Source organism: Sciurus carolinensis, chromosome 2, assembly GCF_902686445.1.
Source record: "Sciurus carolinensis chromosome 2, mSciCar1.2, whole genome shotgun sequence".
Lineage (NCBI taxonomy): Eukaryota > Metazoa > Chordata > Mammalia > Rodentia > Sciuridae > Sciurus > Sciurus carolinensis.
In genome coordinates, this window is record NC_062214.1 from 140,297,153 (window position 1) to 140,312,763 (window position 15,611).

At 38.1% G+C, this 15,611-nt stretch overlaps 1 protein-coding gene across 5 annotated transcripts in view; it reads right to left on the reverse strand.

Annotated features, from left to right (window-relative positions):
• Sec23a (SEC23 homolog A, COPII coat complex component) overlaps positions 1 to 5,682 on the reverse strand; it is a 51,244-nt gene extending 45,562 nt beyond the window's left edge. The window contains exons 1-4 of one of the 5 annotated variants that reach the window (XM_047541134.1): positions 5,531 to 5,682; positions 4,141 to 4,293; positions 2,372 to 2,428; positions 1,166 to 1,407 (exon numbers count right to left, since the gene is read on the reverse strand). In XM_047541134.1, the coding sequence (XP_047397090.1) occupies positions 1,166 to 1,386 (221 nt within the window). In that variant the 5' untranslated portion in view covers positions 1,387 to 1,407; positions 2,372 to 2,428; positions 4,141 to 4,293; positions 5,531 to 5,682. Of the gene's footprint in view, positions 1 to 1,165; positions 1,408 to 2,371; positions 2,433 to 4,140; positions 4,294 to 5,530 lie in introns of all 5 variants that reach the window. The other 4 variants (XM_047541133.1, XM_047541135.1, XM_047541136.1 and 1 more) reach the window with 4 other exon arrangements.
• Between the last annotated feature and the right edge of the window lie 9,929 nt (positions 5,683 to 15,611).

Sequence of the window (15,611 nt, forward strand, 5' to 3'; positions counted from 1 at the left end):
AGGACATGAGAATGTGTTTGGGATAGCTACTCTAAAGGACAAATGAAGCATAACCTGAATGAAAAGGAACCAAACTAAAAAATCTGAAGGCAGAGCAATCCACAAATCCAAAGGTAGGAAAAAATTTGGTATATTCAAGGATCAGAAAGACAGCAAAAAGGTTAAAATATTATGTAGATGAGAAAAAAGAAGATGAGTTACACAAGATGATGGCAGCAATATATAGAGGCTAAATCACAGAGGATTTTACAGGTCTTGATAAGGAACTTGGATTTTTCATTCCAAGGATAAGGAGTATAAGATTTTTTTTTTTTTTTGCGGTGCTGGGGATTGAACCCAGGGTCTTTTGCTTGCAAGGCAAGCACTCTACCAACTGAGCTATATCCCCAGCCCAGGAGTATAAGATTTTAATAATCTGATTTCCAATAATAGAACTCCAGCATCTGCATGGACAATAAAATGATAAAAGCTAAGAATAAAAACAGGGTGACCAGTTAGGATACTAAAGTTGCCCAAGAGAAAAAATGATGGCATGTCTGGTATAGTGGTACATGCCTGTAATACCAGTGACTAGGTAGGCTGAGGTAGGAGGATTGCAAGTTCAAGATCAGCTGGGCAAATTAGCAAGATCCTGTCTCAAAATAAAAAATTAAAAGGGTTGGGGATATAGATATAGCTCAGTGGGAAAGCACCCCTGAGTTAAATCCCGGGACCAGAAAAAAAAAAGGAGGCATTTTTAAGTAGAGTGTTCTAGCAGGTATCGAGTAAAACAGAACACATTTACTAGGAAAGGATGCAGGAGATAGAGTAAAAAGAATTCCTGAGATTTTAGCTTAATCTAAAAGAAATCATAACTTTTTTAAATGCCACACTATTCAATTATGACTTTTCTAATGGCAAAAGATGGCTTGATACACAGTCAGCATCAGTATTTAGAAAACACTGATAGGTTCTAAGAGTTTTTATAGTAATTCTTTTATATCTTATATCTTTATATGATCAACTCACTACAACTAGAATGATCCTAAAACTTCACAGTTCTGTGGATTTCTTTGACTACTCTAGTTTGAAAAAATATGAACAGAACAGACATTTTTATATAAATGAACATAAAGAAACTCCATGTTCAAATTGTACTACTGTATTAGTTCTGTCAATATATTACCATAAAGGATTCAAAACTGCACGGCAAGTAGTCCTACTACACAGAACAGGTTCATATTGAATGGGCGGTAAATCAGGCCTTTCCTTCAATGGTGTAAAGAGGGCTGCAACTGGAACAACCATTCTTGTAGCTTCCAGTCGACTTGATGGCCAAACATTCCAACTAAATCGAACTCCATCACGCTCTTCATTTTGTTGAATGAATTCCAAATATGTTGTCATTGTAAAGCTTGGTTCTTATTTCTGTAACAAAATTTAAAATTTTTACCCTTTTATGAAGATTCAAAATAAGTACGTTTTTCCTACATTCAGCAATATTGACATATTACAAATCATGACCACATAAAAATATTTATCTCAGAAAAGAATTAACAAGCACAAGAACTACTTGTAACACAGACTCCAGTGTCCATTAGGCCCAGCAAGAGGTATTTTGTCCTTTTTTTAATTCATCCTTTTTTAAAAAAAAAAAAAAAAAAGCAAGCACCTTTACTACTATTTAAGGACATATAGAAAAGAAAGGCAGAAGTTGGGGGGTTGCTAAATCAAGATGCTATGGTTTTTATGTCAGTTTTGTAAATTATATACTATCACAACAAAAGGATATCAAAATCATAAAATTCTAAAACTTAAAGTTTTCCATCCAAAAAATGACAACTTCCTACTAAACTTTATAGAAGAGAATGTTTAATAGAACATAATAAACTAACACATAAAACTAGGTATTTCTGAATTAGATGATTTTTTATTGTGCAAATATAAGATACCATGCTGTTGGCAGAGATGAAGACAAGTTAAAAGAACTGAAGAATTATGATCCTAGGGTATCAGAAGAACCAATATGGATGTAAAGGTTGCTAAGAAAGGTGGTGGGACAAGAAATTTATTCTAAAATAAGTGAAAGAAATATAATTTAAATGCATATATATTAGCTATAACATTAATTTTGGAAAAACTTTCAAATAAACTTTGATAAAATACAAATTATAGAAAATGAAGCTTAAAAAGTGTTTCAAGCAGTTACGAACTTTCTTTTTTTCTTAAAAAGAAATAAAATAAGTCAAGGGCTGGGTATATCGCTCAGTTGGTTAAGTGCTTGCTTAGCATGTACAGTGCCCTGGGTTCAATCCTCAGCACCACCAAAAAAAAAGAAAGAAAGAAAATAAGTCAAGCACAGAGGCAAATGCCTGTAATCCCCATGACTTACAAGGCTGAGGTGAGAGGACTGTAAATTCAAGGACAGGCTGGTGAACTTAGCAAGACTCTGAAAGTAAAAAATAAAAAGGGTTGGGATACATCTCAATGGTACAATCCCCAGACACACTCTCTCTCTCTCTCTCTCTCTCTCTCTCTCTCTCACACACACACACACACACACAAGTAAAGAATAAAATAAAAATTAAAGAAAAACTGTATTTCCTCCTATCGTGCCCAAATGTTGGGAGACAACTAGAGAATATTATGCTAATCAAAAGAGATGTGGATTTTCAAACAAGTATAAAGAGTAAAGAATAATCCTAAAATATGATTAAACTATCTTGAAAATAAATACAGGAGACAGTATTGAGAGGATGGTTTGAGTTTTCAAGAAAAAATGGCTGTTGAAAGATAATGATAAAGATCTGGCATAGTGAGAAGGCAAACACAAGATGCTTCTAATAAGCAACAATAAGAGGAAAAACAACCTCCTCCAGGAGAAATCTAGTTTCAGTAACGTCTTCCATGTTACAAATGTATTCACATTATTAATTTGCATTCTAGGACCACCCAATCCTCCCATTTTTTCTATAAAACATAAAGCAAATGATATTTTATTTATTACTTAATTGTGCCTATAATTTAAAACAAATCTCCAAAAAGCATTAAAATAATTAAAACACACCAGACCAATCATGGTCATTTCTCTGAAACACAAAACACAAAAAAATAGGTTTTGTTGGTACTGGGAATTGAAACCAGGCCTTCATATATTCTAGATAAGTGCTCTCCCACTGAGCTATGCCTCCAGCCCCCAAAAACTGCTTTGAGTGACTATTTTCACAATTCTCTCAAGGATAGTACATAACTAGTACTTCAGACATTTCCTTAAAAATGTAAACGAGCAGGGCATGGTGGCATATGCTTGTCTGCAATTCTTCCTACTAGGAAGGTTGAGGGAGGAGGATCACAAGTTCAAGGCCAACCTGGGCAACATAGTGAGATCCTGGATCAAAATTAAAATTTTAAAAAGGGATGGGGATGTAGCTCAGTGGTAGAGCACTTGCATAGCATGCACAAAGTCTTGTGTTCAATCCATAGTATTAAAAAAAAAAAAAAAAGCTTTATTTCATGGAACATATGACAATATTTTTTACCAATGATAAAACGAGTTTGCAAGCAAATGTTAAAATTTTTCAAAACATGTATCCATAACAGGAACTTGAGAGCTTCCTAATATGTGGAAAAAATTCTGATGAGATCGGTGATCATAATAAAAGTAATTTTCTTTGACATTGTATAATAAAACATGTCAACATTTGGAAGATATACATTACTTCCAATGGTCAGTTTTCCTAAATGGTCAACTCGTGATGTTACAATATTGTACACGGTAGATGAGACATTCAAAGTGAAGGTTAAACCAATGGATTTTAAGAGAAAAAAAAACATCATTTCTAAGGTTTCAGATTCTACACTGGAATTAACCTTTAATTTCTTAATTAAAACTACTGGGTTTTGGGCTAGGGAGATAGCTCAGTCGGTAGAGTGCTTGCCTTGCAAGCACAAGGCCCTGGGTTCCATCCCCGGCACCACAAGAAAAAAAAAAAAAAACTACTGGGTTTTTATGTATTCTCAAAGAGGAATACACATAATTATCTGAAAACATTATTAGGGCATCTCTTCTTATAACTACCTATATGAAGCTAAATTTCCTTCATATAACTCAACCAAAACAATATATCTCAACAGAATGCAGAAGTAGATATGAAAACCTACCTGCCTTTAATTCAGTTTTTTTCTTTGGATCCTCAATAAAGTTTAAGAGTACAAAAGGGTTCTGAGCGCCACTGTCTTAAGAATACTATGAAACATCACTTAGAAAGAATTTTAACAGACATTCACATACAGGTTACAAGCAGGTTTAAGTTTCTATAACAGAAAAGAGGCTGAATTATAACTCCACAGATTACTTTTTATTATGACATATTAAATATCATCTTCCCTCCTCTTTCTCACATGTTTTTTCTTTCGATCTCTCTACTCTAAGATTCCTACTTTGCTAAATCACATCCATCATATTTCTTAGATTCTCATCTCACAGCAAAGTTTGAAGTCCCACCTGTTTTTTCTTGATTAGTCCAATTACATGGCCATCCACAACACCTCCCTGACTTTCTCACCCTTGAAAAGGAGGAATTGCTCAATTTTAAAAGCACTAATTTAAGCACAAAGGTCCTTTTACAAATTAGCTTTCCACAAAATGGCATTATGTGTCAAGCACTCCATCCCATAATATTAACATAATTGACTAAAAATGGACAAACTTCTGAAATGATGTTAATTATACTATTGGAGAAAAACAGAAAGCTTAAACATTTAGGTTTACATCTATATTTAAATGTAAAACTTCTTTAACCAAGTTAATTTAGCTAATTATCCATGGCTTTGGGGACAGGGTGGGTAGGTGTTAAAGTTGAGAGAACATGAATGATTACTTGTAGATACACTAAGACTTCTTACAGTGACTTTTCCTTTCCCACTCAAACGGGAAGACAAAACTGGCAGCGTGGAAGCCCAAAGGTATAGGATGGTCCGGTCTGAAAACTGAACTCTATTAGTAATCAAGGCCCAAGGCATTAGCTTTACTGGCACTTTTCTCCTTAATCTATTTAACAACAAGACCGATTTGCAGGAGATAAAGTCACCTCGGTTCAAAGTCTAGGGCACATCAGATCAGCCAGGAATGAACCCAGGGGCCCCAGTGCCAGCGAGCGTTGCGCTGGGATAGGGAAGGTGGGTCGCCCAGGAAATGGGGGTGGGTGCTGGGCCAGATACTCGAATTGCCACCCTTCACTCGGCTCCTATCTTTGCACCTAATCCAGGGAAGCTGGGTGAGCGGGCCGGGCCGCCAGGCCCCAGGAGAGCGAAGCAGGGAGCGGCGGGTGAGATGGTGACAGGTTCAGGGCTTAGCGCTCCCCCAACCGCACTGGGCCGCAGCCTCCGGCGCGCCTCGCCCGATGCGGGACACCCAGACAGCAGAGCCGGGACCACCCCGAGACCCCTGCCCGCAGGCCTGCCGCCAGCGCCCCGCCCCGCCCCGCTTCCCGCTGAGCGCCCGCGGGTCCCCGGGGACCGGAGGGGAGGCGGCCTTGAAGTCGGTCCTTACCACACTGCCCCTCCTAGGAATCCGCGCCAGTCGCAGCCACGTCCTCGCAAAGTCAGTCCCCTCCACCCAGCAGGACCAGCCGTGGCAGTACGACCGAGGCCGGCCCCGCCCCGCCCCCGACCTCCTCCTCTAGGACCTCGGCGGGGCCAACATGGCTGGTGCCGCCTCTGCCACGTCAAGGGGGCGGAGCCAGCCAACGAGGGGCGGGGCGGGCGGAGCGGAGGGCGGGCGGAGGGCGGGGCTAACGGGCGGCAGTGAGTCCCTACCCGGCTGAAGGGACCGGTGTGACTCCGACCCGGAGCTAAAGGTTAAAATGCCCGACTTGGGCGCGGCTGGGAACCGGACGAGATGGGATGAATGGTAGAGGGGAGGGAACGGAGCCCCAGGGGCAGGACGACCAGAACGACCCAGACAAGGGAGCAAGGACGTGGGGCGGGCGAGTGACGCGCCCTTGCCCTCTCCCCGGAGCCGCGGGGAATAACTGTAATGGGCACTCAGGGCAGCTCGGCGACAGATTAAAGGCGTCCTGTACAACATCCTCTCCTCTAGGGCCTTAGCGATTCTCAAAATCACAAACCACACATCTGAAAAAACAAAGTGAGAAGTTCCTTTTTTCACTTAATGCAACGAATGTTTACTGAATACCTATGTGCCAGGCACCAGCTGAGATGCTGATAATATGATGTAGGCAAAATAAGCCTAAGTCCCTGATCTGGCAAAATGTACACACTATGTATCTCTTTTCTTCCTACCTACCCCATAAACTCAACACAGACACACACACACACAGTACAATCTGATTATTCTTGATAAGTTTGCTGTTTTTCTTTCCAAGAAAATTGCTAAGCAAAAATGGGACAGTAACGGGTTGGGAAAACATTCAGTTTTGGTGGTCTCAGGCACACCTCATCTTTCAGTGAGGGGTTACTCATGAAATTAGCTCCAGATATGATTACACTAAAATCTTACAAAGCTTAGACCTATCAGTAGTTTATGGACTAGAAAAATATAAATCAAAGTTCTTAAACGCTTATGTTCATGAGAAATAACATCAAACACAGCTGGGGATATAGCTTAGTAGAAGAGTGTTTGCCTAGCAAATGTGAAGCCCTGGGTTAATCCCTAGTAACAGGGTGGGAGGATAGAACCAAATATAATGTATATGCTAAGAGTGTGTTAGAAGATGGAGAAGAATACATTTGCTTAACAAATTTTAATACAAGCCTAAGGAGAGAATTAAATCAAAAGCCAAAATTCATGCTGGGAGCGGTGGCGCATGACTGTAATTCCAGCGGCTTGGGAGGCGGAGGCAGGAGAAGTGCGAGTTCTAAGCCTGCCTCAGCAACTTATCAAGGCACTTAGCAGCTCAGTGAGACCTGTCTCTAAATAAAACATTTAAAAAGGGTTGGGGATGTGGCTTAGTGGTTGAGCACCCCTGAGTTCAATCCCCAGGACCAAAAAAAAAAAAAAAAAAAAAAAAAAAAAAAAAAAAGCCAAAATTCAGTATAACCCTCAAATAGAGCAGATTCAGGGTAACAAGAATGATTCTTGACTGAATACAACCATGTAAACAACAGTGGACAATGTCATAAGGGTGAAATAAGGACATTCACAAAAAAGATATAAGATCCAAGAATGAATAAGGTAAATAGATATATATCTTGGGCTATTCAGTCTGTTATATCAAAAATCATCAACAGGGCACTTTATAAACAACAGAAATTTCTCACAGTTCTGAAGGTTTAGAAATCCAAGATCAAGATACAAGATGATGAGGTATGTGGTGAGGGCCTTCTAGCTGTGTCTTCACATGATGGAAGGGGCAAGCTAGCTCTCTGAGGTCTCTTTTATAAGGGCAGTAATCCCATTCCTGCTCATGATCTAATTATCTTCCAAAGGCCCTACCTTCTTTTTTTTAATTAAACTTATTAAATTTATGCTTGAAATTATATGTATTAATGGGGTAACGTGATATTTTAATACACGTGTACATTATTATTTTTTAATTTTTTATTTGTTCTTTTTAGTTATACATGACAGTAGAATGTATTTTGACATATCGTACATACATGGAACATAACTTCCCATTTTTGTGGTTGAACATGATGTGGACTTACACTGGCCCAAGGCCCTACCTTCTTAACACCATCACCTTGGAGGGTAGAATTTCAATGTATGAATTCTAGGAGGACACAAATATTCAAACCATAGCAACACAGATAAGATCCATGGTAGGAATGTAAGTATAGCACCTGTGATAACTTCACTCATTTCATGGTCCTCAGAAAGGCATCTTTACCATCCAGCTTATGTTATCTTTCCATCACTACAACAAAATAGCTGAGAAAACTGATTAAAAAGAGAAAAGGTTTATTTTGGCTCATAGTTTCAGCGGTCAGTTGGTCCCATTGTTTTTGGACCTGTGGTGAGGCAGTATATTATGGCAAGGAACCACATGGTAGAACAAAGTTGTTTATGTCATGATGACCAGGAAGAAAAAGAGAACAAGAAAGCAAGGCTCCATACTCCATTTTGAGGGCATACCCTCAGTGATCTAACTTTCTCCCATTAAATTCCACCTTTTTTTAAGGTTCTGCCTCCTCCCTACAGTGCCATGCATGGGCTAAGGACTAAGTCTTTAACACATGAGGCTGTGGGGATTGCTTATTCAAACCATAGTACCATTCAATGAAATCTAAGAAGTCATGATAATTCCTTTATTTTCAGTTGAATAAAGTCTTTGTTTCCCAACCTAGATGCCCTTCAACAGATGAATGGATAAGGAAAATATGGTATATGTACACAATGGACTATTACTCAACCTTGAAGAAGAATGAAATTTTGGCATTCATAGGTAAATGAATGGAACTAGAGAATATCATTCTAAGTGAGATAAACCAATACCAAAAACCAAAAGTTGAATATTTTCTCTGATAAGCAGATGCTGATCCATAGTGAGGGGGTGGGTAGGAAAGAATAAAGGAACTTTGGATTATGCAGAGAGAAGTGAGGGGACGGGTAGGGCAGTGGGAATAAGGATGGTAGAATGAGACAGACATTATTACCCTATATACACATATGAAACAATTTAAAATAAATAAAATAGAAAAAAGAAATTGTGGTATATATACACAATGGACTATTAGTCTTTTTAAAAAAAATTTTAGTTGTCTATGAACCTTTATTTTTATTTATTTATTTATTTACATGTGGTGCTGAGAATCAAACCCAGTACCTCACACATGCTAGGCAAGCACTCTACCACTTAGACAGAACCCTAGCACTGCTCAGTCTTAAAGAAGAATAAAATTATGGCATTTGCTGATAAATGGATGGAACTGGAAACTATCATGCTAAGTGAAATAAGCCAATCCCCCAAAAAACCAAAGGTCAAATGTTCTCTGTGATATGTGAATGCTGACTCACATTAGGTCAGGGGGAGGAAGGAGAGGAGGTTCCCGGGATTGGAGTGGGCGGGGATGAGAATGGAAAAGACAGTAGAATGAATCAGACATAACTTTCCTTCATTTATATATGACTGCATGACCAGTGTAACTTCTCATCATGCACAACCACAAAAATTGGAAGTTATACTCGATGTATGTATGATATATCATGTCATGTATAACTAAAATTTTAAAATTACAAATTTTTTAAATGATAGACATGTTAAGATGGAAAACAAAATCACCTCTATGTATTTTTTAAATACGTTTAGCCTTCCAATATACCAATCAGAATCTGTTGGACCCAACCTTAGTTTTTCAGGTTTTTTCTTTTTTCTTTTATTTTCAGTTTTATTCATAAGGATTGATATTTCATTAATTTTATTACTCCTTAGAAGTCTTCCAAAGAAAAAAGAAAAAGTTTATTCTTTAAAAAAATACTAAACTCATTTTATTTGTAATTACCATACATGTACATTAGATGCATAAACCTAGGATAGATGGGATTTTTGTGATATTATTTTCCCTATAACTTGAATACTCTGCTGCTTCATCATCTTTAGAATTATTTCATCATTACTCATCAATTACTCCAAACTATGCATTTAAAAAAGACTAAAATATAAAGAAAAATGAAAAATGATGGAATTGCCAAAGAGGATAAAATAAGATTTATGTTCTCAAAAGGAAGAAGATATGACTTTAAGTAGTAAAGGAGAGTGCAAAGGAGTCATTCCTTAAAAGGTGTGTTATTCTTTCCGTATGATCTTCATCAATTTTTTTTAACTTTAAGGTCAATTACATCCATAAAGAAAGGTTTGTTCTGGCTAGCAGTTCTAGAGGTTCAAGATGGAGGGTCCACATCTGGTGATGACCCTTTTGCCGGCAGAGATCTAAGGCAGTACAGGCATCACATGGCGAGAAATAGGTAGCAACCTTCCTTTGGTTTTCTTTTTCAGTGCTGAAAGTACTGCAGCATTATTCCACATCTATTGTACTGTGATTTCAGCTCTCAGTAAACATAGTTGAGAATTTAGAAAATGAAAGCTAAGAGTCAGAGAGCAGCAGTCTTGACCCTAATGATGGATGATAGGTAATCTATGAGTCCTTAGATGATCCTGGCCTAGATGAGTTTTTCAAACTCAAAAATCAATGAGTGAACAATAATATTTCTAAATACAAAAAAGGAAATATGGTATTCTTGTCCAATTATTCAATAGGAATGACTTCATCATACAATAATTTACAAGAATCTGGAAAATCTCATTCTGCTAAGAGCACAAGTTTCAAAATTCTGTTATCTTGGACTGGGGCTATAGCTCAGTGGCAGAGCGCTTGCTTACCTGTCAGGTGTGAGGCACTAGGTTCAATCCTCAGCACCACATAAAATAAAATAAAGGCATGCTGTCCATCTACAACTACAAAAAAAAAATGTTTTATAAAATTTTATTTCTTTTATGATGTTTTTAGCATAAATTGACTTGGTTCTGAAGTGAACAAATGCTAATGGCAGTTGTATATAAAAAGATGAATAGAAGGAAATAGATAATCTAGAAATTAAAAATCACTTGAACTGATCATTTATAAAACTAAAAATGGGAATATTTTTCATTTAGGGAGCAAAGAAGATGGTTATACTCTTTTCAACAAAAGTCTGAGCTCTCGGGGCTAGGGTTCTGGCTCAGTGGTAGAGCGCTTGCCTAGCACGTGTGAGGCACTGGGTTCGATCCTAAGCACCACATATGAATAAATGAATAAAATAAAGGTCTATCAACATCTAAAGATTGTTTTTTTTTAAAAAGTATAAGCTCTCAAAGTTTAAAAAAAATTCTTCAAACTGGGTATGATGATGCAAGCCTGTGACCCCAGATACTCAGGAAGCTGAGTATTACTAGTACAGGTGATGATTACTAGTTTAAGGCCAGCCCTGACAACTTAGTGAGACACTTTCTGGAAACTTTTTTAAAGTAATAGAAAAAAAAGGTGGGTTGAGGGTGTAGCTCAGTGGTACAGCACTTGCCTATCATGGATTTGATCATCAGTAAGGCAAAAAAAAAAAGTAAAGATTAAAAACTGTTCTTTGGACCCAGGTGGTAAATGGTGAAGACTATTTTTTCTGGTTATACTAAGAGTTAACAAGTTTGGGGATGGGGATGTGGCTCAGTGGTTAAGTACCCCTGGGTTCAAACCCTGGTATGAAAAAAAAAACAAAAAAACAAAAAAACAAAGAGTTAAGAGGTTTTGATCTAGGAGAGAGAGAAGAAAAACTTTTTAAGCTACTGAGAAAGGAAAGTCAAATTGGAAATTGCAGAAAGGGAGGAATCTCCAAAAACAATCTTCTCTGGTTTTCCAAATTAATCTATAGACAAACTTTGACCAGGGCATTTGAGACCAATCTGTGAATCTGAAGGATGTTTGTTAAACATTTGCCAGCACACAACTGATTATAATTATTTGCTTTCAGTTATAACACTTTGTGTAAATCCTGCCGTACAATGATTAGTCCCTAAATATTCATGAGTGACATGAAAATTTAAAGTTTATCATCATAATCATCATCATCACTATTATCATGATTGTTATGTATTAAGGAACCGATTATAAAAATATAAAGTCTGACACAAGTTCCCTCTTTTTTCAAAAAGTTTTTTTTATAAAGCAAATGCCCTTAAGATCATTACATTCTCAAACTAGCATTTCTCAAAATTACAGAGATTAAAAAGAGATTCTTTGGTCAAATAAAGTCAGGAAACACCAAGTTAAATTATGTAAAATAGGTCTCTTGACTTGTCCAAGATTTTAATATGTTAATACCTATGAGTCTTCAAGAAAGGGATTTAAGTATATTTCCCAAAAATATTTGACCTTCAAACTTCATTGCAGGGATTATCTTGAGCTAAGTATTCTAAACACCCTATGAAAAACTTTGTCTTCCTCCATTAATTACCCTAAATGTTAGTTAATATATAACAGCTGGTAGTTTCCTTTCTACTTGAGAACACACAGTTTTTTTTATGAACTTAAAATTCCAGTACTACTCAGTTAAGTGAAGTCTGATAATGTGAATTCTTGGAATTTTATGTGTTAACCACCAGATGGAGCTTTCATCTCTACTTTTTGGTTTACTGAAGCACTTAAAGTGTTTTTCTAACATGGATTCTTTTCCATTTGTTCACATGGGAACAGAACAAGGCACTGGTTAATTATTTCTCAAGTATTCACTAGAAAAAAGTGATCCACACTCATAATGCCTAAAATCTATTAGATATAAAAAATAAGGCTAATTTGTAAGTCCCACATGAAAATTACAGAATTCTAAACTCACATAGACCTAAATGATCATGTAGTCTTGTCATCTATGTTCTAAATGAAGAAAAACTAAATGGAATACATGCATTCTTTTCCTCTTTAAATACTAAAATGACTAGGCATTAAATTTCTACCTCTCAGGCAGAGTGCAGTGGCGCACACCTGTAGTAGCAGCAACTTGGGAGGCTGACACATGAGGACTGAAAGATTGAGGACAGCCTTGGCGATTTAGCTAGGCCCTGAGCATCTTAGTGAGACCCTGTCTCAAAATTAAAAAAAAAAAAAAAATGAAGGATATGAAATTGATAAACCCTCCAAGACAGTGTGTGACCTGGGAGTAGGGAGGGAGAAGGAAGTGAAAGTTTTGATCCTTCCTGTAAATCGCTTCTTAGTGAAACTATACATTGATCTTGTCCCTGTGGCAATACAATAACATCTGGAGTCATATGAGCACTGGACTCTGAACCCCAAACCCTCCATCACTGCCCTGTAAAAACACTGCTTAATTAAAAATCATGCCCAGAAGGAACAAGTTCCAGAGGTTTGCAACCTTTTGTTCATATCCTGTTATATGTCTTCAAGGACTAAGACACCCCACAATGTAACCCATATAAATTCATACCTCCCCTGTTCCCCTGTAATCGGGCCCATTTTCTTTTCCTTTTTTTTTTTTTTTTTTTTTTTTTGTGGTGTTGGGGATCGAACCCAGGGTCTTGTACTTGCAAGGCAAGCACTCTACCGACTGAACTATCTCCCCAGCCCTTGGGCCCATTTTCTATCCAGAAAGTGAGCCCATCCGATGCCTGGCTCCGCTGTGAATAAAAGACAGTGCTGATCCATAAACTCTGCTTCCATGCGGTTATTTATACTTTCATTATGGTGCTGAAACTGTTTTGGTTACTTTTGCTTACAAAAAAAAGGGCTGTGGGTCTGGGACTGTAGCTCAGTGATAAAGTGCCCTTGAGTTAAATCCCCAGTACTTCCCCCCAAAAAAACTAATTCTCAAATAGTAATTGTTTTTATTCCAGAGTGTCCAATACTCCAATGACTCTTTGTTCTGCCACACTGACTAATTCTTGAATTATTAGTAAGTAAGAGTTCATTTAATCTCTTAAACCATTTACAGTATCCCAAAGAAACGAAACATGGTTATCTACTGGCAGAGGTTTTTTGTTTTGTTTTGTTTTGTTTTTCCATACTATGGATTTAACCTAGGAACACTTAACCACTGAGTTACATCCTCAGCCATCCCCACCTTTTTTATTTTTTATTTTGAGACAGGGTCTCCTTAAATTGTTTAGGGCCTCACTAAGTTGCTGAGGCTGGCCTTGAACTTTCAATTCTGCCTCAACTTTTCAAGTCACGGGGATTACAGGCATGTGCCACTGTGCTGGCAAAAACCAGAATTTATAAAAGCTATTCAACAAAGGAAAGAAATCTCACTTTAAAGAAAAAAAATAGACTTGTAGTTTTACTTTGAAAGAGAAGTAAAGTTTTTGTTTGGGGTTCCATGATTAAACTAGATGTTACCTTGATTTTCAGACATCAAGTCAGCTTTCTAGCCCTTTTTGGATCTGTACCCCAGAGGACAGCACTCTCAGCAAGAATAAGACTGACTGATCATACCCAGAGGGCATGTGTTCTAGGAAGCAAACCAGATCTCTTTACATCTAGCTTCATTGACTAGCTCTAATTTTTTACCAGTGGGTCATTAAAGCTCACAGAAATTTCCCTGGATTTTGCTGTCTTGGGGATTTGCTATAACAAAATACCTGGGAAAATCAACTTAAGGAAAGAAAGGTTTATTTTGGCTCGAAATTTCATAGGTTTCAGTTCATGACCAGCAGGCTCCATTGCTATAGATGAACCTATGGTGAGACAGATCATGGCAGAAAAGCATGGCAGAACAAAGCTGCTTAATTCATGGTGGCCAGAAGCAGACAGCAAGAGCAAAAGGGACAAAAAGATACAGTCCCCAAAAGCACAGTCCAGGACTTATTCCCTTAAACTAGAGGAAGCTGGCAGGGTGTGTGGGGGGGGGAGGGAACGACAAAAAGACAGTCAATATAGATAATAAATAATTGGGTCCAATCAGGAAGGTGGGGGCTGGTTGGAAAGAAAATCAAAAGATGTCCTTTTCCCCTCCCCCTTCCATAGCCCTTCCCCCTGCTACTGCTCCTGCTCCAACCTGTAGCTAGGTAACCTGCCCTAGGAATTGTTCCTTCCTGCAAGAATTGTAAGAGTGGTTAATTGATACCTCCTGGCTGTTACCTTACAGCCTGGATCACTCCACTGTTTGGCCTTTTCCTTTCCCATTTGGCCCTCACCTTTGGACTCAACCTGGATACGGGTCATGCAGGCAGGATGGGAAGAGATAAAGGGGAAGGAGGGCATGAGAACGAAGAAAATCTCCAATGTATAAAAGGGGCAAGTCACTTCCACTTCTTTGGATACCAGCTATGGCCCCCTTCATCCTCCCGGGAGAAGTCTGTTTCTATTCTTTAAATAAAACTTGCTTTCTATGCTTGCCTCCGTGTTTCTCCCATTTCTCTGGTGTTCAAACTCCCAACATCTGGGGAAAGAGAACTCCTCGTCACCAGTAACCAGCAGTATCATAGGTTCCACCCCCTACAGTTTCCACCACCTCCCAATAGTCAATTTAGATGTGAATCCATCAATGGCATCAATGAGATTAAAGTCCTCATGCTCCAATCACTTCCCAAAGGTTCTCCCTCTGAACATTGCTGAGTTGGAGACAAAGCTTTCAGCACAAGAGTCTTTGGAGGATACTTCATATCCAGATCATAACACCAATCTGTCATCTCCAATAACCAATCTGGGAAAACAGCCTGCTGTGAGATAGACTATAGTAAGTCAGAGTGATAACTCTAGCAACACCCAGGAAGTCAAACAATAACCACTATAATAATCAATACAAAATGTCTAGGACTTAATTAATATTTGATAGTTTTCCTTTTCCTAATTTTGTCCACAATTTCAATTTAGGATCAACCAGAGAAAATAAAAAAATGCACCCTTAACTGATCACACAGGATGTCCTGTCTCAAGTTATCCTGCTGTACTAATCTATTGTCTGTTACCATAACGAAATATCACAGACTGTGTAATTTATAAATAATAGAAATTTATTTGGTCCATGGACACTGGGAAATCCAAGACCATGGTGCTATCATCAGTTCAGTTTCTCGTGAGGGTCTTCTTTCTGCTTTATAAAACAGCAGAGGGCATCACATGGGAAGTTTGAGCAATCATGTTAGCTCGGGCTTATGGTTTAGAGGTGGTGTCCCCCAAAAGCTCACGTGTGA